The sequence below is a fragment of the Heloderma suspectum genome, chromosome 8 (genome assembly GCF_057233095.1).
Source record: "Heloderma suspectum isolate Gila_16-S chromosome 8, 16-S_ref, whole genome shotgun sequence".
NCBI lineage: Eukaryota > Metazoa > Chordata > Lepidosauria > Squamata > Helodermatidae > Heloderma > Heloderma suspectum.
Window position 1 is genome coordinate 47,303,904 of NC_139465.1, and position 25,479 is coordinate 47,329,382.

A 25,479-nucleotide genomic window follows, 5' to 3' on the forward strand; every position below is an offset into this window, starting at 1 on the left:
CCCTGTGTGCATCACCTTACTTACAACTGAATCTTATTGACCAATTTGAGGCTCATCTCCCTTGGGAGGGTCGTTCTGGAGTTCACCACCCTGAACAGCTTGATGTTACCTGCAGACTTGGCTCCCTCATCATTGCCCTGATGTTTCCAGATGGTTTATGAATAAATCAAACATTGTCTGCCCCAGTCTCCATCTCAGTCACTTGCTGAGGAATGGGCTTGCTTCCCCATACGTTCTTGCCCAGGGCCACCGAGGTCTTTTGCTGGGGAGTAGGCCCTGCCAGCCCCCCCATCAATCTGACAGACATGTCTCCTTGCAGGTGGCCTGGATGCCTCCAGTGATTCCAGTCTCGGCAACACTAGCATTTTCATGCCAGCCAGGTAAAAAATCAACTGTTGTTTGTGAAGATGGGGGCCCTTTTGCATTTTGCCAGGGCTTGCTGCATTTGGACCTTTTGCTGCATAGTGGCACAGAGCCAGGCAAATGGATTCTGGTTGCTGCAAGCTGCAGTTCTGGAGCGCCACGGGGATGGTGGGTGCTTTGGTAGAGGAGGACACCTGCGCAGCTGGGAGGTGAAGGGGCACCCTCTCGCGCTTGGGGGGGTGAGGCACTTCCCTCCTCTGCCCTTCCAAGTACTGGGAACTGTTATGGGGTGTGTGTGTGAGGAGGGATCTGTGCTCCTCTTCCTGCAGGCCCCCTCGGTTAAAGCTGACCTGTGCTTGGGAGAGTGAGCCTCCCACAGTGCAGTGAGAAGCCCCACACTCTGATCCGACCTGCCTTCTCTGAATGCGTGTCAGCTTTTGGCTGTCTGTAGGTGTAACGTTTGGGTTTGTGGAAAAGCTGTAATTCCAATTCCAGACAGCCATGGAGGTTGGTGGGGGGCTGCAGGTGTTTTGCCTTTGGGCACTCGGCAGTTGTGCAGAAGCCATCCCAGCCCTGGCGGGCGGGGGGAGTTGTCTGGTGGGCAGAGATTGCTGGGGGAGTCCGCTGAAGCACAGGTGGTGGCTGATGGGGTGGTTTGTGCCCCAAGCAACTCCTTTCTCTTCCTCCTGTGAAAGCACAGGCTGCCATAGTATGGAGTCCTCAGCCCCAGGGGGTTTGCATCTGAGCCCCCTTTGCTTGCATACCTGGAAGCATTTTTCTGAACCCACAAGTGCTGGCATTTTGCCCCGGGAGTCTGCGTTAAGAGCCTAGGTTTGGTGCTAGAGATCAACAGTCCCTATTTCTGTGGCAAGATTTTGGACTGCATCGTGCTCCAAGCATGCTTCCAGACATCATCTTACAAGTGGTGCCATTGTCATACCACAGGGTGTCGCTGCAAGTGCAGGATAATCCCTCTTTTTTAAGAAGCACTTTACTGCTTGCTTAACTTTAAGGGAGGGGGTGATAGAAGAAGTGGTGGTAGCTGTTGTCAGGCCCGTTCCTCTTGGCGGTGCTGGGGGCTGAGTCTGGCCCCTCGATGTGCCCCTGGGCTATGGTCTGTTGCCCTCGGTGGAAGGGAGGGAATGTTGCAACCCCCCTGACAAACTTGACTGGCACAGTTCGCGGCAAATAATGCTACCTCCCCAGTGCTGACCTTGAGTTACCATCTTCCTGAAACTGGTACTCCGAGATGACTCTTCTGAAGGGTTGTGGCAGCACCATAAAAACAGCACCATGAAAGTTTTTTGGGAGGATTTCAGGGCAAAGGTTAACTGTGCACACAGATGATTGTGTTTTAATATGTGGTGGGCACTGATGTGTTAAAACCTGTGCTGGAGGCTGATACTGGTTCCTTTTAATCTGTAATAATAAAAGAGGAAGTGTGCCTCTCTGCCAGAGCCATAGCATTAAGGCCATGAAAGCTTGACGCCTGAAACTTTGCATGCATGCCGAAAGGTTCCCAGGGGGTGCGTGTTGTGGTTGATTTTTAAAGCACATTCACTCGTTTTAATTCAGCATGCCTGTGTGTTTGGAGCCTGCCATACCATCTTAATTCCCTGGGTGGCAGATGTCTCTGGCCAGCACACCCGTCTGTAGGCCCTACCGTCGGACGCCAGGGGAGAGGAGTTGGCCAAGGGGCAGCGTCACGGGCGTGCCCCCTCCCCCTGCTGTGGGGCAGCCGTGTCCCTCACTTGGGCGTGGCGTCTCATGGCCTGTCTGCCAGGGACTTTGGAAAGATTTGTAGGGTGGGGAGAGAGGAGGGAACATACGCCCAGCAGGAGAGCCCTGAAGTGGGATCAGGCCGCAGGGGGCCCATCTCGTCCAGCATCCCGTCTCCCACAGTGGCCAGGCAGGCGCCCCATAGGAGGCCCCCGGCGAGGGCAGAGGCGACTGCGCTCCCATCCCCCAGCAGCCGGGCGTCTGTGGCCTCCGACCTGAGGGCTCTGTTTTGCTCTTCCGCGCAATAGCTGCTGATGGAGCTGCTGCTGCTCCTCCTCCTCCTGAATGTCCCTAACCCCCTTTTCGAGCCATCTGAGCCAGTGGCCGCCGGCCCGCCCTTTGGCAGCTGTTGGCACGAAGGGAGGAAATCTTTCCTTCAGCCCGTCCTCTGTCTGCTGCCCCTCAGATGCGTTTATGGGAGAAGGAGCAAAAGTTACTTCCTTTGCCACACCATGCATAATGTTATGCCATGGGTATCCTCTCTTCCCCACCCCGGTCATCTTGTTTTCTAGGCTAAAACGCCCCAAATACTTCAGTCTTGTAAGTAAAGTGCTCTCCCCGCTTCATTGTGTTAGTTGCCCCTTTCTGTGCGTTCTCCAGCGCTGCTGTATTCTTTTTGAGAGGAGGCAACCAGAAGGGGTCTATTATTTTTAATCATTTCATGCCCTTCAAAATAACTCACACTGCAAGGAGGATGGAAACAAATCAGAATGGCAACGGGGGGAGCGGGGGGACGGGATGGGATGTGGAAAATGAGTCCTGTGAGGAATACTTGAGGGAGCTGGGGACGTTTAGCCTATGGAAGAGAAGACTGAGGAGGGACAAAGTCGCACTCTCCAAATACCTGCAGGGCTGCCCCATAGAAGAGGCAAGAAACTTGCTCTTTGTTGCTGCCCCAGAGGGCCGGATGAGGGTGAGTGGGCTGCCGTGGCAGGAGGGGAGAGTTAAGTTGAACTTCAGGAGAAACATCATGACGGTTAAGAGCCGTTTGGGAGTGGAGTCAAGTACTGGCGTGGGGGTTGGGCTCTCGCTAGAGGTCTTCTGGCAGAGACTGGAGCAGCCTTCGTTGGGGGCGCTCGAGCTCTGGGTTTCCTGCATCAGGCAGGGGTTGGATGACCTGCAAGGTCCCCTCCAACGCTTTCCATTTATGGAGGCTTCACGGACATCTGCAGCCATTCCACCATCCCCCTCCTTGCATGAGTACTACCCCGCTGACAAGTGGTTGCTAAATCAACAAGTTCCCTAGCAACTGTCTGGGCTGAGTTCCTGGCCTGTGTTGCAGACATCATCCAGTTCTGCAGCATGGGGTGAGCCACCTGGCAAGGAGCGCTGGCATTCAGAAGCAACACCAGCCCCAGAGACTTGTGATCGTAAACAATGGCGCTTCATACCCTGAGGGGCCAAGTGTCAGGACACCGGCTGGTCATGGAGAGACCTTGGAGAAGGCGCAGGGGGGCTGTGCACAACGTGAAAGTGGTCCAAATGGGTAGGGGCATACAGAGGCAACCCACAGTCTGCGCCTTGACTGGACTCGCCGCTCACAGGCAGTGTGGGACCTGGAGAAGGAGAGCACATCTTGGGGTTCGGAGAAAGGAGGGGGGAGAACTTGGGCCTGTCTTTTCTGTGGTGCTTGTGGGCTCCGGGGCTCCTATGCAAACCCTGTGGAAGCGGATGGAGGCTGGATATGAACAGTGCCTGGTGGATTGCTCCCAGCTCCTCAGGATAAGCTTGCATCGTAGATTATGCCCAGATCACTTCATGTGGTTTATTTACTTTATTTTGTAGAGTTATATCCTGTTCTTCAGGACATGTATTTCCTGGTTGGTGTATAGCACAGAAGGATGAAATGGCAAAACAGCAACACGCACCCAAGAATAAAACATCAAACAGCAGTAGCATAACATCAGTACTATAAAAGTGTCAAAGCTTGGGAGAATAGAATGGTCCTCACCTGGCGCTGCAGAGGCATTGGCGTGGGCGCGAGGCAGGCTTCCCTGGAAAGGGCGCTCCGGGGCGAGGAGGCAGCGGCCTGGGAAGGCCCCCTCTCCCCAGCCGCCACGTGGAGGTGGGCGGGGCGATGTGTCAGGCAGGTCACGGCCCTTCAGTGACCCAGACCCCAGGCCAGGCGGGAAGGCAGGGGGCAGAACCTCAGGCCCAGGGGCCAAACCCAGTCCTCCAGGCTTCCGTAGATGGCTGTGCCCCCTTCCCAAGACCCCTTTCTCCCAACCACAGTTGGTTTGGCGTTTTCCTGGCTTTGGGGCAGTTTTTCTCCATTTTCCAAAAGATTGAACTGCCTTAGTTCAGGGGTGCCACACCTCCGGCCCATGTGGAACCCCCATCTGGCCCATGCAGCCCCTTGGCATTCCTCCTGGGGATGGGGCTTAGCCCTGGCACCTGGAGCAGTCCCCTGGGAGGGCGTCCCCCGCTGCGCTCAGAGATTAGAGAGGACGGCGGGAGTTCCTGCCCTGGCACGCCTCCGCTCCCTCCAGTCAGAGATGGCAGTGGGGGCTGTGGGCATTGGGCTGGCCCATGCTGGGGAAAGTAATGGCTCCTCCTGTGTGTGGGGGCGTCCCCTTCTGCCTAGCCCACCCCACCGCCCTCCTGCTGTGAGGGGAGGGGGTGGGGGGGCAGCTGGCTGAGTACAGTTTGCTCCTCCCTTGGAGGAGCGGAGGGGACTCAGGTGCGTCTCCTCTGCACACCGATCGTGTGAAGGGTGAGGCAGAGCTGTCCTCTGTTGGCCCCTGGTATTGGGCAGCTCTGGAGGGCTGTGGGCTGGAGGTGTCATGCCAGCTCCGCAGCTCTGGGTTGGTTGCTGGCAGCAAGAGCTTCAAGCTGCAGCCGTGCTGGCCATCTGGGCCCTGCCCCCTGTTGCCGCTGGACCCGCCCACCACTGGTTTGCCGCCCACGGGAGCTTCCCTGGGGCAGTGCTTGGCCCTCGGCCTGGAAGAGGTCTGGGTGCTTGCTGCAAGGCTGTGAAGGCCGTTGCAGCCAGTCACGCTCCGGAGCAGGCCCAGCATCAGCGACTCTGCCGGTCTCCATCAGAAACACATCCTCCAGGCACCCACGTGACCTGGCCCGTGTCTCCCTTTGTCTGCAGCACTGGGAGGATCCAGGTGACCCTGAACCTTGACGGGATTGTCCAGGTGCTGGACTGCCACCTGCATGACTCCACCACTGGGATGATGACGCGCATCGCGGTCCTGAAATGGCTGTACCACCTGTACATCAAGACGCCTCGCAAGGCACGTTTGCCCCTTGGTCAGCACAGGCCTGTTTGGTGGCTGCTTCCGTTCAGGTTTCTTCTGTGGCTGGTGCTCCCTGGAAGGCCAGGTGGGAGGCGGGGAGAGACCCAAAGGTTACACTTCCCTTCCTGTGCGCTTTGCAGTTGCCCTTGCGTAGAAGTTATTCTGAAATGAGGAATCTTTCCATACTGCACTTTCGCTTGCGTCTAGGGCAGGGAGGGCAACAAGCAGGCTGCACGCCCGCCCCCCCGGCCTCTTGTGCTGCTGCCTCCCTGCTACCGGTAGGGGGGCGGGAAATGGCAGCAACCACTAGGGAGTCTTTAGAAGGACAAATTTAGTTTGTTTTCAAACTCAATTTGCCCTTTCTAAGGCTCTGTTGTGGCTTGGCGCTGAATCCTGGTGGTAAACCGCTGTTTTCTTGTTTTGCTGTTGCCACGCCACACCACTAAATTCACCAGCATGGTGGGAGGAGCGTGGCCCATGGCAGGGAGAATGGCCCCTGGATCCCCTGAAGTTGCCCACCCTTTGTATAGGGCCAAAGCATTTAGTGGAGTCAAAGCAGGGTATCTTGGTGCCCTCCTCTGTCCCCAGAAGCTGTCCCTCTTGTCTGAAATCCGGAAGAGTCACTGCTGCAAGTAGACAGTGCTGCATTAGATGGCCCAGCATCAAGGGCAGACTTAGGTGCTTGTTGGGAGCATTTAGGATTCAGTGGTAGCGCCCCTGCATTGCATGCAAGTGCTCCTGGCTTCAGTCTGCGCCCTCCCTGGGTTGGGCTGGAAACGCTGTGTGCCTGCCGCTCTGCAGAGCCTCTGCCGTTTGGAGCAGCAGGGGAAACCCTTTGGCCTGGCTCTGCAGGAGGCCCTTTCCCACGTTCCTCACCATGCCCTGTCTCTACAGTCAAAGCACGGGTGCTGGAATGGTCCCTGCGGAGGAGGTGGCGCTCTGGCCTTCCTTGGCTCCTGGGGAACAGCTGGGGGGGCCTGCTTTGCCACACACGCACGGACGGGCCGTTCAGAAGCACCTGTGCTCCATGTCCCGTTTCCACCCACCCTGTGAACTCGTCTTGCGTGAAGAGGGCAGAGAAGCAAGTGTGCCGCCTGCTCCACAAGAGGCTGGCTGGCATAGAAACAGGCAGGAAATAGTCCCTCTTGGCATGGTGTGGTTTCCAATGGCTCCCTGCTCCCTTGGTTATGACCCTTCTTTAAGATCATCCCATTTTGGCAGCATGCTTTCTTGTATCTGAATTTAGCAGTAAATGTGGTGTGCTCTTTTTTCCTTCACGCAGGCAACTGCCAGTAGTTGCCTAATCTGTCTAAACTGCCTAATCGTGCCCCAGAGCCATGGCCGACCTGCTCCTCTTTAGCAACAAAGAAGTGAATCTTAAAGCATGGGAAAACATGCTTGCCTTCAGATATAGCATGCTGGACTCCTCTAATCAAAGTCTTTTCCCAGCTCAGGAGGACAGAGTTTTTCTAAAACTCAAGTTTGTGAAAATTTGGGAGTCCTTTTTGAAATGTTCCGCTGCCTAACATCTCCCTCTTTTATTGTAGGTTTACTTTTTAATAGATCTGTTTGTAAAGGACCGTTGACAGTAAGAAGGTCACATATGCTTATATGTGAAATAGCAATAAAGAGCTTGCTTTGGGGAATGTGCTCCTTTCCTGGTGCTGCGGAATTCCTTCGCAGCTGCTTGTGGGAATGGGGGCCTCCCCCCCTGCCCCCGGCTTTTAGACCGTTGGTGTTGTGGTAGCAACCTGCAGTGGAGCATGAGGTGAGGGACCTCCTGTGCTGGTTTGAGATTTCTCCTTCACGACCACCTTTTCACGTTTCAGATGTTCCGGCATACAGACAGCCTATTTCCCATCTTATTGAAGACCTTGTCGGATGAATCTGATGAGGTGAGTGTAAACCACGCACTGAAAACGTTTGGTACGTTGTTGCGTCATTTGAAAAACCCTTCTGTCTGTGTACGCAAAGAATAAAACATTGCTAGCAGACCAGAGCAAAAGAGAACCCTGTACGAGTGTCCTGTTAAGACCAATTCAGGAGGATTTCTGGACTGTGTTGCGGAGTGGGGCTGGTGGATCTTTGGCTTGTGGAGAAATGGTGACTGGCGCCATCTGCAAGTGTGTTGAGCTTGGCTGTGAGTCTTGCTGGGGAAGAAAGCTGAACCAGGCCTCATCCCTGAAGAAAGTGCCCATTGCTGTGATGAGGCCAGCTGATGAAGGGCAGCTCTTGTCCCTTTGCAGGAGTGGGTTGGCAAGTGGGCATCCTTGACAGATGGAGCCCTCTGCACTGATGGCTCATGGGCTCTACTCTAGCAGGGCAGTGGCTGTAAAGTGGCCAGGTGGTTTCTAGGGGCTGGCAGTTGTCCTGCCTTGACCATACGGACGGGCACAAGATGGCTCAGGCAGACAGACAGCAGGTAGAGTGCTCCTGGAGGTGTAGGACCTTGGATAGCCCCAAGCAAATCACCTCCTCCAACATGGCCTGGATTTCAGCAGAGGCCTTTATCCCACTCGTGACAGGCTACCCCTCCAGGCCTCGCCCCACTCCTGAACTGTGGGGAGACTTAAAGGGGCAATTGGCTGTCGCCATCCATTCCTTCCGAGTGCAGGGCGAGCGTGGGGGCTGTGACGTTGAGGGGCTTAGTCTGCCGGAGAATGTGGCTCTGGGGCTCCTGGACGATGGGCTTTGGTTCAGTGTGGGGGTGGGCGCCTGCGGCTTGCACCCCTTGTCTCCCTGACCCTGTTGGTGGCTCCTTTGTGTCAGAGTCCTGGCTTTTGCTCCGGGCCAACAGGATTCTCTGCCTATTCCCTTCCTACATACTTTCTCTTCTCTAAAGGCAAGTTTTACTTAGCCCATTCAGCTGCTGGGGGTAGTGACGATTGGTTTCCCTGTCATATCCGCTGGTGTAGAAGTGAGAAATTCTTAATCCCAGTTATAGTTGGCTTGAGTGCCCCAAACACAATTCCTAGGGGAAATGATAGTATTATGAATAGCAAATGAGGGAGGCGGCCCCCCAACACTCAGAACCACTCCCTTGTCTGTGCCGTGGGATGGGAGTCTCACTGAGGGAATGGACCCTGTTGTGCCAGTTTGGGGAGTGACTAATGACCTTCTTTCGTTGAACCGCTTCTTGGTACGAATAGGTGAATTTAGGTCTCTGTGCTAGGGTGTGTTTATCCCACTTAAAGGACACGTTGTTACTCTTTAAAAGGGAGAGTAAATTCCAAAAACCTTGGCAATGGTCCAAGCAGGTGAAGGTCAATTCAGTTATACCTCTTGCTTTCCTATACCCCAAGGGGTACAAACATGAGCAAGTCAGCCCCCCTTTGTCTTCCCATAATGTCCCAACTATGGATAGTAACTCTGATAGCACCTCTTTTCCATGAGCCATCCGTCTGTTTCAGTGGCCAGTTGTAATCCAGGGAATCCTTTGTCTGGGATGCCGTAATTAAAGCCGATTCATTATCCACCTGTTTCAGCTCCTCTCCCAGTTCCCCATGCTCATCTTCTATTCCATTCTGCCCCATGATGTTATCTGACATACCAGTTTCCATTACTAAGTCCTCTTGCCACTCATCTAATATAATTAGATCAGGGTGAGAAAAAGTAAGGTGGGAAATTTCAGGAATGTTATCCTGAGTGTCTTCCACTTCTACCGTATCTGGCCATGGCATGCCCTGTCTTTCTCAGTCCAGCAAAAAATTACTCTCATAGTCCCTGAGATGCTGTTTATCAATGAGGGAAGTGTCTGCCTGCAGCTCTCTCAAATCAGAAATGTCATCAGTTTCTTGACTGAGTGGTACTGGAGCAGGAACAGGAGCTGTTGCCAATATCCCAGTCTCAGGCCCACTATGACTTGCCTGCTGGCCTTAAGACCAGAGAGCTCCTTATTTAATATGTCCAGACTCTTAAAAATGTTCTTATTAACTTCAGCTGTAAGGAAACATTGGTCCCTAAGGAATGTGTACACTTAAGCAAAGACAACCTGATTTTCCTTTTCTGTGCTCTTATCCATTGGGTTATCCTGCTGTTCAGAACTAACGTTCTCCTGGAATATACCACGTTCAGGGGACAGCAAGTAAGTATTTCCACACAACATTTTTGGGTCAGAGGACCAATTTTACATCACATCCTGACCTTATGTATCTAAAGACTCCTCCAACTGGAAATCCTTGTTATCTTCACCTCTCACCATGTGAATATGATTCAGTGTATGCCATGGCAGGGGTAAATTGGTCCTTAGTTGGGTTATCTTCAATAGATATTCCCTCAGATTCTACTGGGAGACATTATTCCAAAGGGGACCTCTGTGCAGATGCAGGGAGAGGTTCTTTAGATCTCTTTTGGCCTTTCTGGGCCCTGGTTAGCACCATGGTAACCTGGTCACTCTGAATTCACTCCAGTATATGTGTTAAAAGAAAAGGGGGACAAGAAGAAAAGCAACAGAAAACTTAAAAAAGGTTTTGTTTTGTTTTAAGTTGAAGTTAAAAAGGAATACTCTTTGCTAAGAGAGGGGATAAAAGCAATACTTTGCAAACTAAGAGCACAATTACAGTGTTGAACCAAGACTGGATAATCTCCCCAGTGGCATATCCAAGTCCGATAGACTCTTTGACTTCCCTCGCCGGCTGTGATCTTCTGGCGAAGAGAGGCGCTCCAGCCAGATCTACAGCCTGGTGGGTGGGGCATAACAAGCACACACCTCATGGCGGCCCAGGCGAAGCAGCTCCTCCTCCTCCTCTCCCCAAGAAGCCTCTGGTGAGCTCCAGCCAAGCGAGAAGTTCAGTCACTAGCATTCCCATTTGCAATGAGAAGCTGACTCTTGAGAGGCAGTAAGCGCCCAGGGACTCCTTATTAATATAGTCTTTAATGTTACTTTAAAGCATTTTTACCTTGCTCTTCAGCTGAAAAGGCTCCCAGAATGGTTTATGTGCGGTTGGCAAAAAGCAAGGGTTTCTGCCGTCAGGCTTACAATCTGAAAGAAAAACGGGGCGGGGGGGGGGAGAAAAAACACAGCCTTGGGCACCATTTCTTAAAGTTAGTTCTGATCCCTAGCTGAGAGGTGTCTCTGCATCCAGGCCCAGCACCCTGCTCAGTAGATCCTGCTGGCTGCTAAGTGACTTTACTTCCAATTTACGCCCAAGCTGAAGGACCAGTGATAAGAACTCTGGGAGGGCCAGACCGAGAATGAGCTTCTTGAGTTGAAATCAGGACCTTGGCTGCGTTCAGATGTGTCCCATAAGGATCCAAGGAGGGAAGTCCTGGCATGGCAGCCCTGTCCATCCCTTTGGAATGGGGAGGCCCAGCCATGTCCATGCATTGCAGTGTTCCCTCCCTGTCAAGTGCGCGGCAGGCCTTTCTGAGGCCCTTCCCTGCTCTGAATGTAGCCTGACTTCTGAGTTGACAGTGTTGGATCATCAAGAATAAGTTGCTGACTAAAATAATTTTCTGGCCTTTGCCACAAGGCCAGCATGTGGCGTGAGACAGCTGATCTGCCCTGTGCCATGAATGTCAGTTGACTGACCTACATACACCTTCTGGCCGCTCTAGAAAGGGGGAAATTGGGCTACCAAGATCATTGGCTGACTGGGTCAACCAGTGCCCTTGGCCAGTCATTGGCAGCCTGATGCTACCGAGGAAGTAATTGGAGCCCCTTCCTAGTGCCAGAAATCACCACCAGAGGACTTGCATATTATCAGCAGTTTGTGCATACATTTCAATGCCTCTTGGTGTCATGGGCCTGATCCTTCAAGCACACGCTCTGGTATTCTAATCCAGGACACCCAAATCAGTTAGACCCTTTTATTGTAGCAAATCCCATGGTAAAAGCCTAATGGTTACACTCTTCAGAAATCATATAGCTGCTGATGATTAGCTATAGGCGCCATAAATAATTCAAAAATAATCCAACGCTAATAACTATAACTGTGTCAGAGATCCAGACAACTTGTTGTAATCTCTATGGCTCAGAATACAGGGCGCGGGGCTTGAACGATTCCTGATGTAAGCCATCCCAGGCAATCAAAGACGAGGGTTCAAGAAAGAGACCTAAATAAATCCGTGCACACAGAGGCTTAGTCCAGTCCTTATTGGAACTTCAGCGTCACATGGGTCAAGGCCTTTCCAATCCAGGAATCGGGACGGGTTCGAGAGTAAGTCCAGAGTAATCCCTCTCACGCAGAGGTTTCGATGACCATAGATTCCACTTCGGTATCTCCATGCTACATGGTTCCAAATCCACAGTAAACAAGAATTCAAGGTCTACCGAAAGCAACGCGGCACTTTTCACGGCAGGTTCTTAGCAGTACAAAGTTGAAAGAGACGAGAGTCCACACTGGATGGAGTATCCAAGCAAAGAGAGCCTCAAGAGGCTCAGACAGCAGTAAGCCCCCAAAGAGAGGACTTTGGGCTGTGAAGACAGGAACGTTCCCAGCAAAGGCCCCCAGCCTGGGCATCTGCTTAAAAGCGAAGGTGTGGCTGCGATGGCCCCCTCAGAGCAGCTGGCTGGCCAGGGATTTTAGACCATCGGCGAGGCCCCTGCCCAAACCGGGCATCCCCATTCTGCCCTTCAGGGGCGACGCTCCAACCTGTGTGACCCCCCGACCCCCCCTTTGTTAGGTTTCCACAGAGGGGCTGCCAGCTTCCCTCCCTGCCAAGGCCAAAGCTAGCAGCTGGATGGGAGTAACTTCACTCCTGCCTGCTGTCCTCCGAGAACACTGGCGGAGATACGTGCACACTGATTCTGACGTTCCACGGGCTGAATGGGCCCAGCGCTTCCGGACCACTTCTGATCCGATTCTGGCTATAAACTCTAAGGCCCACTGCAGCGCTGGGCCACACTGTCAGGATAAGCATGGCCCTCACAGCTTTACGCAGTGTTAGGTGGCGGGTGCCTTGTTTCTGCTTCAGCAAGCTGTGTTCCAGGCAATGTGCAGAGCAGTTAACAAGTGGAGGGCAGTTCTTCCAAGGCTTCCTGTTCTGCCCGGTGAGCCTATATCCAGATAGATACTTCACCTCACTGCCAAGATCTGGGAATGGAAGGAGTTGATGCCAGAACTGGGTCAATGGCATTGGTTCACTTTCCCATCCTTTCCACTGCTGTTTAGGGTGGTGCAAAAAATGCAAGGGCGGAAGCAGTGCGGTCATGATTTTGCCTCACTGGCTCAGGCAAGCAGATGTGGTTCACAATTTTGGCAAATACGTCATCCGAAGAATCTTAGGGGCTTCCAAGGAAACCAAATTTCCTGATCGCTTTACCAACCACAGCCAGAAACCTTATAGCTGACCGCTTAGAGATGTGTTATAACCTCCCTGGGATATTTGGGTACGGGCACATTCGTGTTATTCAGGAGACAGTGTGTTTCCAAATCATACTGCACCCTATGGAGGGCTGTCCAGTGGCAGTGTCACCAGAGGAGCCGGGAACCGCAAAAGGCCAGGAGGCGCAGATGAGGGGCAGCGCTGTGTCGTGCATGGTGCGTTGCAGACACCGTGAGCCACAGCCAGACTTCCACATGCCAGAGGCTGTGGAAAGGCGTGGTGCTCGGCTCCCCTCCCTCAGGTGGGCTTTGGAAGCCCGCATGGCAGCTCCCGCCAGGCCCTGGGCATTCTGAGCAGCTGAGTAATCGAGGTTGCACCCATCGCATCCGTCTGGCCTCCCCCGTGAAGCAGCCCGGTTGGATCTGCCTCTGCGGGAGCGGCTCCCAAGACCCCCTCTGGAACGGGCAATCGTGGCGAGGTGGGCTTCATGCTCAGATTTGAGGGATCCCCAGTTGTGGCATCTTGTGCCATGGGGACATCCTCCCTTGGCTTTTTTCTTTTATCCAGCACTGACGTTTCTACCTGGCCTTCCTGTGTTACCAAGAGGGCATCTAGCCCAGCATGCAAGGAGTGCTGCAGAGCCACATGGCAGTGGGGGCTGGATTCGTGGGCGGGATGATGTCAGTGGGCTTAGGCAAGCCCAGTGATGTCATCCACCCCCCCGCTGTTCTCTGCGCACGGAGTTCAGTGCCTCCCTTAGCAGAGAGAAGGAGACTTGGCTGGTGCTGGGAGGAGCGGCCCCTCGACCCACACCCACACTGTTGCCTCTGATCCGAGGCTGGAGGTAACGGGGTCCTCCACCGGGGGCAGGGCTTGGGGGACCTCAATGGGCTCCGCAAAGGTTCCACATTCCTGGATTAGATGCTCGGGACCTCTGCACAGGTCCTTAGTGGGTGGTCATTGTGGCCCAGGCTAGCCAGCTGTGTCATGGCCTCCCATGGAATCCGCCATGCCTTGGTCCCTGCTGTGGCACCTCAGGTGAGTGGTAGGAGCAGGCAAGTGCTGTGCTTGCTTGAGTGGAGCCCCGTGGGAGACATTTGCTCCTTGTGCTGGTCAGGAAGCCTGCCGGGTCGTCATGAAAATACTCTGAGCGGGCGCCAATCACAGAGCCCTGCTCGAGTCCCGACTCTTCAGCCTGACAGTCGGGTGGCTCTTTCCCCACCCCTCTTCCCTGCTCCACAGCAGGGCTTTCCTGAGGGAAGGACCTACGTGCACAGCCCTTCCTCACCTTGGGGCAGCCTGGAGCTCCTGCGGGAGGGGCTCCCAAGCTAAACCCCCCGGGGGCTTTCTTCCATGTGATGCAGATTCCCAAGTACAGCAGTCTTAACAAAAGCCAAAGTGAATGGCTGCCTTTATCCATTTAGGCTTCTATTTGTGCCTGGTTGGATTTCGGCCCAGCGGTGCCCCAAATCCCCAGCTTTCAGCTTGCCAAGGTTGAAATGTGGGACTTTGCTGTGTAACAAAGAACAGCAGGGGTCAGCCTCATGTGGCCTCTGGTTGGCTTCCTCCTCCCTGTTCCCACTGCAGTGCTTGAGTTACATTTTATTGGCCTGCAAGCGGATTTAGGAACTTTGCAGGCAGATGTGTCAATCTTCAGGGGGTGAGTGAACAACACTAGCAGGCATTTCTAGGGGCTGGGCTGCTGTGGTGTGGGGTAGGCAGCCTTAGGCAGGTGGGTGAGCTGTGGCTAGCTGGCAAGCTCCTCTTTCTCCCCTTGGCACGTAGCAGGTTGTGTTTTGCGTTAGAGGATGTCAGACCAGGACTGACTGTGGCTCTCTGTTGCTGATTGATTTTAATATTTATTTCAGATTATTTTTAGGTCGCCTTGAAGGGTACAGGTTTTGTAGCTCTGCAGGATTGAGCTCCTGTGTCTGGGGCAAAGGGGCTCCCCTATCCCCTTCTCCTCCACTGCCAGTGTGTGCTACATTTATTTGAGGCTTTAGTGTTATGTTTCTAACTTTGAAGAAAAGACAGAGTTTACTTGCTCTTTGTAGGCCCTCCCCCAACCTGGTGTCCTCCAAATGTTTTGAACTAAAACTCTCAGCATTCCTGACCCATTGTCCATGCTGGCTGTGGTGGATGGGAGTCCAAAGTCCAAAGCAACTAGAGAGCTCCAGATTGGGGAAGGCTGGTTTAGGAACAGGCAGACGTAGGACTGATACGGAAAATGAAAGCAACTGCCAGGCCCCTTTAGCAGACAAAGCCTTAGTCAGTATGAAGATATGGCTGACCAACCTAAATAAAGCTACACTCTTATTTAAACCTCAGTCATGCTCTGCTTCTTGTTGGAATAGCATACAGACAGCCTTCTCTGACTTCCAGCTCCAGCACCACCCTAAGCTTTCTGTGGTGCTGATCTTTTTCTGTCCTTTTTCCCTGAGAAACCTCACCTGACCCCTGCTCAAGATTTGGTTCATAGCAGAACCCTGCAACACAGATAGGAGCACAGGGCCTTGACAGAATCCACAGCCTGAAATGGAAAAGGCTCTAGGCAAATTCTTTTCATCCTTCAACTTCAAAGATGCCAATCTGCACATTCCCTTCTAACCAGCTCACCACAATTTCCTCTGATTCAGTTACAGGGAGTGGCATTATCGATAGGGTGCTCAGCCCTTTGGACTGCCACATTGTTCAGAACTTTCATCAAGGCCATTGGGTGGTCATTGCTGTGAGGCACAGAAGGCCACCCTTAACTGGGTGATACCTTGATCAGGGCTCCTCCTCCTGAGAAAGCAGAGAAGCAGAGAGCAGGGCTCTGTCAGCAGTTGGGACTGAGCCACTTGCTGCCTACATCGCCTGGGGTAATCATTGCCACAGCATGGGAGAAAACGTTTCTGGAGCAGACTAGGAATCTGCATACCATACTCATCCAGTTGACGAGGGGCCCCTCAGAGTGCCTTCAGCTGCTGGACCTGCTCACGTTCTGTACAGACCTAGTATTTTGGGGCAGGCATCGCCTCGGACCCCGTCAGATGCTGTTTCACTCTCACCACCAAATCCTTGCAATGAGGTGGGGAGGACTGCTGAGTCCCCATCACCCAGCAACTCAGAACTTTCCTCTGTGGTGGCTGTAGTCCGAACCACTTTGAGCACAATGGAGATTCTCTGTTGAAACCAGCCAGATCAGCATGGGGAGTTTGGTGCAAGACTGCAGTGGCTCAGAGGCTTTTGTCCCCCCTAGAGACCATCCGCAGTATCTATAAGTTCTCAACTGGAGCCCTCTGCCTGGCGTACATGCACCTCCAGACATTTCTCAAGGGCACATCACAATTCGTACCAACACCACCTCAGCCCTGTCATACATCTGCATCCAGGGCTGTGCCAGTTTGCCCACACTTTGCAGACACTCGTCTTCAGATGGGCACCGCACATATCCAGCTTTTCAGGGAAGAAGACAAGTGCCAAATGGACTCGTTGATCAGGCAGTATTTTAACCCCAATGAATAGGCTGTCCATGAGTTGATTTCTAGCCAGATCTATCCATGAGTTGGGAGTCTAGCATGGAACATCTTCATGGTGCCTTCCAGTGCAAGACCAGCAGCTTTTCTAGGAGTCACCAGTCAGGGGGCATTGAAGCCCTCACCCAGGCCTCCTGGTGGGGGTAGCTTTCTGCTGCTGTCCAGAGTCTTAGCCAAGACCCAGGCAGAATGGGCAGTCCTCATCCTGACGGCTCCTCACTGGCCAGGATACATGCAGTTTGTCAGTCTCATCAGACTGCAGCTCTTACCATCATTAAATGGTACAGCCGACCACAACCAGGTAGTCCCCCTCCACTCAGCCCTGGTTGGGCCTCACCTGGAGTCCTGTGTCCAGTTCTGGGTGCTGCACTTGAAGAAGGATGCAGACAAGCTGGAGAGAGTTCAGGGGAGGGCAGCGAAGATGATCAGGGGACTGGAAACAAAGCCCTATGCAGAGGGACTGAAAGAACTGGGCATGTTTAGCCTCGAGAAGAGAAGACTGAGGGGAGGTAGGAGAGCGCTCTTCGAGTACTTGGAAGGCTGTCACAGAGAGGAAGGCCAGGATCTCTTCTTGATCATCCCAGAGCACAGGACACTGAATAATGGGCTTAAGTTCCAGGAAGCCAGATTCCGGCTGAACATCAGGAGAAACTTCCTGACTGTTAGAGCAATACGGCAATGGAACCAATGACCTGGGGAGGCGGTGAAGAGTTCAAGACGAGGCTGGACAGCCTTCTGCCAGGGATGCTGTGACTTGGATTCCTGCATTGAGCAGGGGGTTGGACTCGATGGCCTTGCAGGCCCCTTCCAACCCTACTGTTCTATGATTCATCTCAAGCCAAGGCCCCTTGACTCCAAACCAGACTTGCGCCACCTGTTCTGCGGAGGCTGAGAGGACAGGCCTGGGCGACTTGGGATAGGCTTCCAGAGTACTTTCTGCTCTCCTGGCAGCTCAAAGAGACTCCACCAATGAGGTGCACCAAAATAGTTGGGCTCTTTTTGTCCTATGGTGTCAGGACAGATATGTCTGGCCTTTTATCCCCAGTTTATTTTATTTATTTATTTATTGCATTTATATCCTGCCTTTTTTCCTCTTGCAAGGAATCCAAGGCGGCTTACATTATCCTCCTCCTCCAGTTGCTGCTATTCTGGAGTATCTTTGTTGAACCTGAGTCTGAACCCTAACACCCTCTGCAGGCAGGTAGCAGTCCTTCTTAAATGGAGACCCACTAGGCTCTCTCATAGGCATTAGGTGCAATTTAGGGGTGACTGCAAACTTCGCCTGTATGGTGATACATCAGTTCCCACTGGGCAACTCCAGTGGATACTCAAAATGTCAATCAAGCCCCTGTTGGAGCAACATGAAGACATTCCAGCGTCTGCTTTCTGGCCAGTGGGATGGCTCCTCGTGGCCGGCGCCTCTGAGCGCAGGGATTCAGAACTGGTAGTGCTAACTGCCAATCCGGCCTTCTCCGTTTTTCATTACGTTAGAGTGATTTTTCTTCCTGATCTTTCTTTTGCTTCAAAAGTTAATTCTCCCTTTTATCTAAACTCCCAACTTCCTGAAGAGGAGGAACTGCATTGTCTAGAATTTCTGTATGCTAGGGGGGTGTTGGAGACGTCTTCCTTGCGCTCAGCCCTTCAGACAGTCTTCCTCTGTTGTATTTCTTTATGATATAGATTCATTCAGTGCTTTCTGAGGGGCTGTCAAGTGGTTTACAGAAATAAGAACATAAAGTACAACCAGAGCCACTGTGGTCAGCGGTAACCGTCCACCACATGTGTAGGCCAAGGGTAGAGGCAGGGCTTCCTCAAAGGCTTTGCTCTTCTGGTGGAGTAACGGGCGCCAGGCAGATGCTCTGGGGAAGTCTCCACCTCCTCGGGGTCCCAGCTTCTTCCGCCAAGGAGCAGCCGTCTTTTGGGCCATCCGGCCCAGATACTGCGGAAGGAGGCATGCAGGGCAGCATGTTAGTTTCCCTCGCGTGCGTGGTGCACAGTCGTGTTATGCAGCAGTGTCTGGAGCTCTGGATGTCACCACGAATGGAGAACTTTCCTGTGAATTCTTCTCCTATTTTTCCACAGACTGTGGTCCAGTTCCCACCCTGGAAAAAAAATGACAGTTTTAGTGTTATAGTGGGCTAGAAAGGTCCAATTTTAGGCCCTTTTAAAGCTGTTCCAGAGTGCCTAGTGGGTGAAAGTCAGCTTGAGAACAAGCTAAATTTGACCCTTTTAGTGCGCTGTAGTGGCTTGCCTCCAAATTTCAGCAGCCAACCACCAATTATTTTGCTGGTGTTCTGCCTGTGAGATGAGGTCCATGGGGGTGAAAATGGCCCCTGGACCCCTCCTCAAAGTTGCCCACCCCTGCTATAGGTCTAGATTAGGCCATCTGAAGTAAAGATGATTGCCTAGACAGTAGCTCCTGGCCTTAGCAGCAAGTGGGAGGTGTTCCCTATCCAGCCCCTCGGGCTCACCTTCAGGGAAGCACGATCCCGCCTCTTACTGGGCCGAGTGGAGAAAATTCTCTGCTCTCCCTTCTGCAAAGACCCCCTCCTCACTGCCACTCCTGACAAGCACAGAGCGCTCAGTGGAGCGCAGGGGGTTGGCGCGAAGGCCAGCAGTCTCAAGCCAAGCCAGACTCTATGTCCTCCTGCCACAGAATGCAAAGGCTCCTCGTTGCTGAGCGGGGCAGCCCTCGAGCCGTTGCGCTGCGCCGTTTTGGGCACCGGCATGCACATCTCAGCAGGCTGTTATTTCTGCTCGCTTGGAGGAGAGGATGCGCACGCATGCCAGCTTGGCCCTAGCATCAGCTTAGTGCACACTGGTTCTGTGGGCAGACCACCTCATTTTGGGATTGGAGAAAGGAGGTGGCCTCATTCTGAGCTGGGCCATCGGCCCAGCTGCCGGTGTCTACAGGCACTGGCAGTGGCTCCCCAGTGTTTCAGGCAGAAGCCTTTCCCAGCCCTACCTGGAGATTACAGGAGCTGAACTTGGCATGTCTTCCATGCAGAGCTCTGGCCCTTCCCCTGTTTTTGAGGCGGGCTAGCAATAAACCCTCCTGTAGATGGAGGGCCTTGATCTGGGGCAGGGAAAGGGGTTGGCTTGCCACCAGTGGTGAGTGACACACCTTGACTTGGCTCCTGGCATTTGCCTGCACAGGTAGGCTCTGCCATCATATGAGGGAGCATGCCTGTTCCTCACAAGGGGAGGCCAGCCAGTCATTCTGTTGATGCAGATGACAGCACCGTTCCCTGCTAACCTGTTCCTGACGGCTTACGCCAGCCTTCCCCAACCCAGATGTATTGGACTGCAGCTCCCAGAATCCTCCAGCCAGGTTCTCAAGAGTTGTAGCCCAGCAGAACTGGAGGACGCCAAGCTGGGGAAGGCTGCCCCACGTCTAGCTTTCGCAAGCAGCTGTGGGGGTGGTGAGCTTTAAAGATACAGCCTTTTCTTTTTTACTCAAAAGTAAGCTCATGGAGACCTCATATGGATCAGGACCCTAGAGCGGTGAGTAGGAAGGGAGCTTTAACCCATGTCCCTATGCCTGCACTTTACATTACAACTGGATGCTCATTTACAACTGCCAATGTAAATTGGAGGGGTGGGGTGGGGGCTGATCCAGATTGGGACCACAATGCGGGTGGGGGCAAAGGATTAAATTCTTCCTACACCCTTACCATGTTAGGGTTTGAATCCATTTAGTAACAAGTAGTCTCACCTTCTAAAGTCGCATTCCATAATTAAAAAAACAGGAATTGCACATAGAAGCCCTCTTTAATGGAATTCCTCTGAAAACCCTGGAGCAGCATACTAGCTTCAGAGTGAACCTGAGCATGCTGCCATAGCTTTGCCAGCAGTTGCTGCCATGGGCTTTCATGGGGCAGAAAAACCTTAATAACTTTTGAACTGCTGCTCAGAACTTCACCAAACCAATGAAAGGTGCACTCCACCAACAAGCCTGAATAAAGTACTTCAGTAGTTTTCACCCAAATTTTAAAGAAAGATATGATAGGCCAGGCTGCAGCTTGGAGTAAAAAGGACAAGTGCGTCCATTTTCAGCACTCTTTAATTGTTGTACCTGTGGCAATTAGTGTTGGATCAGTTTTAAGTCTGGTGCAGTCGCTGAGCTCGGCAGGCAGATCCCTGATGCCACATGTCAAGGTATGGGATCAGTAGGTGTCACTTTTATGAGCAGTGGAGTTTTTGAGGCTTACAATAGCAGAACTGTTTTTGGGAGGACTTGCTTTAACTGAAGGGGTGCTCTTGTGCCCTTTAATTTTAAAGTAAAGCTAATGAAATAAGCATCTTGGAACCATCTACATGCCTGCCCAGCCACCCACCCCCTTTCTACTGATTTCTTTTTTGCATGAAAAGATTGGCTGCTGCAGGGAGCCGCTTCAGCCCAGGTGATGGGGGCCTGTGAGCTGCTGCCTGCGTTGCCTGCCGCTGCCTCGGCGGCCATTTGGGGACCCCTGGGGGTGTGGTGTCCTGGACCTTGGCTCCAAGGCCTGGCCCTACCTGCGCCACTGCCAGGAGTCTTTGTACTGTGCCTGAGTTTGTTGAGCAAGCATGTGCATGGCTGGAGCAGGAGACCTGTTCATGTGATGGGGCATCATTTGCTGTGAACACCCCCCACCCCAGCCCCGTGCGAAGCAGCATTGCATGAAGGAAGCCGAAGCCTGTTGGCACCCTTGGGTGCCCCTCTTGTCCAGAAGAAGTTTCCCAGTGGATTGCCCCCACAGGCCTTTGGGCCTTGTGGGCGTATACGTGAAGGTACAATTGCTGAAGGTAAAACTTCCGTGCATGTTGGCATCGTCAGCTCAGCTGAACTGAAGCAAAACCGTCTGGTGGCTGCGGAATGGTCTGGTTCAGAGATCAAAGTGCAAAGGCCGCCATCCCCTTTCTTTCCTGAAAAAGGGGGCAGCGGAATTGTCAGAGGAAGATTGGTTGGGATCTCTGGAAATGAGGGAGGGAGCAAGTTTACTTTTCACACTGCACTTTTCTGGGGGGTTGCCAAAAAAGCAGGAATCTCACTTTTGGCTGTGGCACTGTCTTGCTGTTATATGAAAAGAAAGATAAATTAAAGAGGCCCTCTGGCATGTCAGGGTGGAAGAGAGCTCGTTGCCTCCCATTGCAGAATGCCCTCGCACCCAAGACTCTGCCTGCCCGCCCGGGAGAGGAAGAGCCTCGTTCCCTCCGTCGGCGCTGTGCCGGTGTTCCTCCGCTGCCCTCCGACCAGGAACCGTGGGTGTTTTGGCAGCCATGAGGGGTCCTTGGAGCCCCTTGAGTCTGCAGTGGCCTCTTCGTTTTGCATATGCAGCAAAAAGATCAGGTCAGAAAGGCCAGCCTCATGTTGTCTCCAGGCCAGGGAGAAATCTGGACTGCAAAGTCCCACTTCCTGCGATGTGGCCACCTTTACTCCTGTTGTCAGCAGCTGTTTACCGGCCTTTTCTCCCTGGCTCCCGGGGCCAGTCATCTTCATCTTAATACTGCTAATATTTGCAGTTTGGGAGCCGAGCAGTGTGAGAGTGAATTGGGCCCAAACATCTGAAGACTGCAGTGTTCTACTCCCCCCTCTTTTTTTGAATATATTTTTATTTATTTTATCTTTATAAACACTACCAAAATTACCAACAACCTACTCAGTACTTCAGTTCTCATCCATACAATATTTAAGTTAGGACACCATAATAACAGAAAGAGAAGAAAGAAAGGAAAAAAGAAAAATAAACTCCAACCTCTCTCAACCTCCAGTGGTATTCTATTTTTAAAAAACTGTATCTATTATACAATCTTACAATTTAGTAAAACAATCTTTTATATCAACGCAACAGTTCTACACTTCATTCCCAAAAGGCTGAATATTAGTAATAATAATAATAATAATAAAAGAGTATAGTATTGCATAATAATAAAACTTAAGATAAATCTTCAACAGTCAATAATATTTTTATACTAGATATTTTGTCTATTTTAAAATATAAAATAGAAGAAGATACATAAAGAGAAAGAGAAAAAATAATAAATACATAAAGGTAAACATATATAAAATAATATCTTCTGAGTTAGCTTAGACCATGAAAACTACACACAAGCAGTTAACAGTACTTGTTTAGAAATTCCATTTCATGCAATTGTGACAGAGTTCTCACACATTTTAACATTCAACCAAGCCTCTGCCATTTCATGATTCGTAAACTTCATCTGGTCTTCAGACACAATACAAAGCGTAGCAGAATATTTTAAGTAATATTGTAAGTTCATTTGTTTTGCCAGATTCTTTGCTTTGATAAATTGCCTTTTATTCGCCACTTCTTTGATGTAATCTGGGAACAGCATAATTTTATCCTGTTTCCAGGAAAGGCTTCCAGCTTGTTTTGCCAAATTCAGGATATAACACTTTGTGGAGACTTTTGCAAATTGAACTACAATTGCATAATTATTCCCTTTAGGATTTGGCACACGAAATGCCTGCTCAATATCAAGAGAATAATCAGAGGATATAGAAAGTACAGTGCTCTACTTCCTAACCCAGCAAGCCCCCTTTCCCTTCTGTCTGTGCATCCAGGGCTTCCCCCGCTAGCTTTTCAGAGGGTGGTGCCAATACTTTGGAGGGGCTGCACGTGTCGCATAAGGAACCCCCTCTCCCTTGACATGCTTTTTGTGGGGAGTAGGAGGAAGCAGCAGCTGCTCTCTTCCTCTGAGAAGCGGAGATGCTTTCTGCTCCGTACTGTGTCAAGTCTGCCTGAATGTTGGAAGCCTGCCAGAGGCCAGCTTCATTTCCTTTAACTCCTGCGATCTTTGCCAGCTCTGCTTCCTTGCCTGTGTTCCTCTGCAGAAGAAAGCAGGGAGGCAAAGGAAGCAAGGCAACGCTCAGGGTGGCTCACAATGGCTGCAGAAGCATCAGACAGAGTCTTTTGTGATGGACAGTAGCCTCTGATGACACAGGGCATTTGCACGGCATGTGTGAGCCCTCTGTTGAGAGAAGACGTAATGTCAGAGGGAAGGCTTACATAAAAGTAGGGTGGCAGAGGGATGGCTGTTGTGAAGATCAAAAGTGATGGCCCCATGTGATCACCCCAAGCTCTTTGGAGGTCGTGTGGGTTGCCGATAACACATTGCTGGGACTTGCCCATGGGGAGAATAGGTGGGCTGATGGGTTGCCACAAAGAGGAAATTCTTCAAATTGAACGAGTTGTTAATCCAGGGTGGGTGGCAGTGGGAGATGAAAGTCGGGGGTGAGCAGGGTGAGGAACTTGCCTCAGGGGAAAGAAGAGAGTGGGCCTGGTGAGTCTGATCAGCAGGACAAGTGGTGCCGGCAACAGAGTCCTGGACAGAGGTAGGAGGATCCAGACGATGTTGCACGAAGAGATGGTCCCTCCTTGAGGCTGGCTGAATCTAGCCTGTCCATCCCTCTGGCTCACAGAGCAGGTTTTCTCTTGGTCTTCAAGATGTGTGGGCACTAGTGGAGTCCCTGTCTCTGGATGGTGCGGGAGTACTGACTGAACAGATGAGACAGATTAATCTGATTAACAGATTAAGTGGTCATCTAGAAAATAATGCATTCATTATAGCATAGGTTTGTGAGGAATAATTCATGCCAGACCAATCGTATCTCTTTTTTTAAATAAGAGTTAGTAGTTTGGAAGATCATGGGAATGCTGTGGACAGAGTATATCTTGATTTCAGCAAAGCATTTGGCAAGGCTTGCCATGGTATTCTTGTTGACAAGATGGCGAAATGTGGTTTGGACAATACTACAGTTAGGTGGATCTACAACTGATTGAGCAACCATACTCAGTGAGTGCTAATTGCTAGCTTGGCATCCTCCCGGAGGGAGGTCTCAAGGGCCGTAGCTTATTGGTAGAGTACATGCTTTGCATGCTGACGGTCCTGGGTTCTATCCCTGGCTTCTCCATGTATGGCGAGGAATTAATCCTGCCCGAAATGCTGGAGAGCCACTGGCAGTCAGTGTCAACAGTACTGGGCCGGATGGACCGAGGGTCTGACTGGGCATAAAGAAGCTTTCTGTGTTCCTATGAGTGCTGCGGGGTTCACCATTTTTATAAACGTGTTTATAAAATGAGGGTATAGAGGGGTTGCTCATCAAATTTGGGGATGATGCAAAGCTAGGAGTGATAGCCAACATCATAGATGACAGGATCATGATTCAAAAGGATCTAGACAGCCTGGAAGACTGGGGTGAATCTAACAAGATGAGATAAATGTAAAGACTTGCATTTAGGAACAAAGAAAATCAAGGACACAAGTATAGGATGGGGGAGTCCTGGCCTGGCAGCAGCAGCACATGTGAAATGGACTTAGATGTCTTCGTGGATCACAAGCTGAATATGAGCCAGCAGTGTGATGTAGCAGCTAGGAAAGCTAATGCAGTCTTGGCTCTTTAATAGAAGCAGAGTGTCCAGAACATGGGAGGTAATAGTTCCACTCTGTTGTGTGTTAGTCAGGCTATATTTGGAGTACTGTGTCCAGTTCTGCGTACCCCATTTTAAGAAGCAACATTGACAAGTTGGAGCATGGCCAGAGAAGTGAAACCAGGACTGTGAGGGTTCTGGAAACCAAGTCCTGTGAGGAATGGCTGAAAGAGCTGGGGGTGTTTAGCCTGGAGAAGAGAAAATGAAGGGGAGACATGATAGCAGTCTTCAGATATCTGAAAGGGTGTCTTGCAGAAGACAGAACAGACTTGATCTCTGTTGCTCCGAGGGCAGGACTTGAACCAACGGATGTGAATTTCAAGGGTAGTGGATTTCAGCTAAACATTAGGAGAAACCTCCTACCAGGAAGACCTGGTCAGGAGTGGTGGGTTCTCCTTTGCTGGAGAGATCTGAGTGGAGGCTGGAGGGCTGTCTGTTGGGGACGCTGTAGCTGTACCTTGCATTGCAGAGCCTGCATTGAGAAGGGGGTTGGACTAGATGATCTCCAAGGTAGCTTCCAACTCTTTTTCTGTGCTAGAACACTTTCCTCTGTCACTTCTTTGTTTTTTCATGTTGTGCATTCACTCAGCCAGCTGGCTAGTAACACCTCTGCCAATGCAAAGCCCTGAAGAGAACTTTAGCAAAATGGGAGCACAGATATATAAACTGTCTGGAACCTTTGAAGCCGTGGGAAGGACAGAAACTGGTTTTGGTTGTTTATGAGGAGACAGAATTTTTTTTGGGGGGAATAAGAATATGCCATACTTGCTTATCAAACCTAAACTACTTTTATTGCTTTAACATAAAATGCATCATTTATAATTTAGCATAGCACATAACATTATTTTACTTGGCATAGTTATGACATTTTTAGAA

The 25,479-nt window shown here is 51.5% G+C and overlaps 1 protein-coding gene across 8 annotated transcripts in view; it reads left to right on the top strand.

The window, feature by feature from the left end:
* VAC14 (VAC14 component of PIKFYVE complex) overlaps window positions 1–25,479 on the top strand; it is a 128,813-nt gene that overhangs the window by 20,555 nt on the left and 82,779 nt on the right. For all 8 annotated transcript variants that reach the window (XR_014784642.1, XR_014784641.1, XR_014784643.1 and 5 more), the window contains 3 exons: window positions 320–380; window positions 5,240–5,384; window positions 7,217–7,282. Coding sequence is in view for 5 of the 8 variants with exons in the window: in XM_084812319.1 (XP_084668445.1) it covers window positions 320–380; window positions 5,240–5,384; window positions 7,217–7,282 (272 nt within the window). In the remaining 3 variants the exon portion in view is untranslated. The remainder of the gene's footprint in view (window positions 1–319; window positions 381–5,239; window positions 5,385–7,216; window positions 7,283–25,479) is intronic.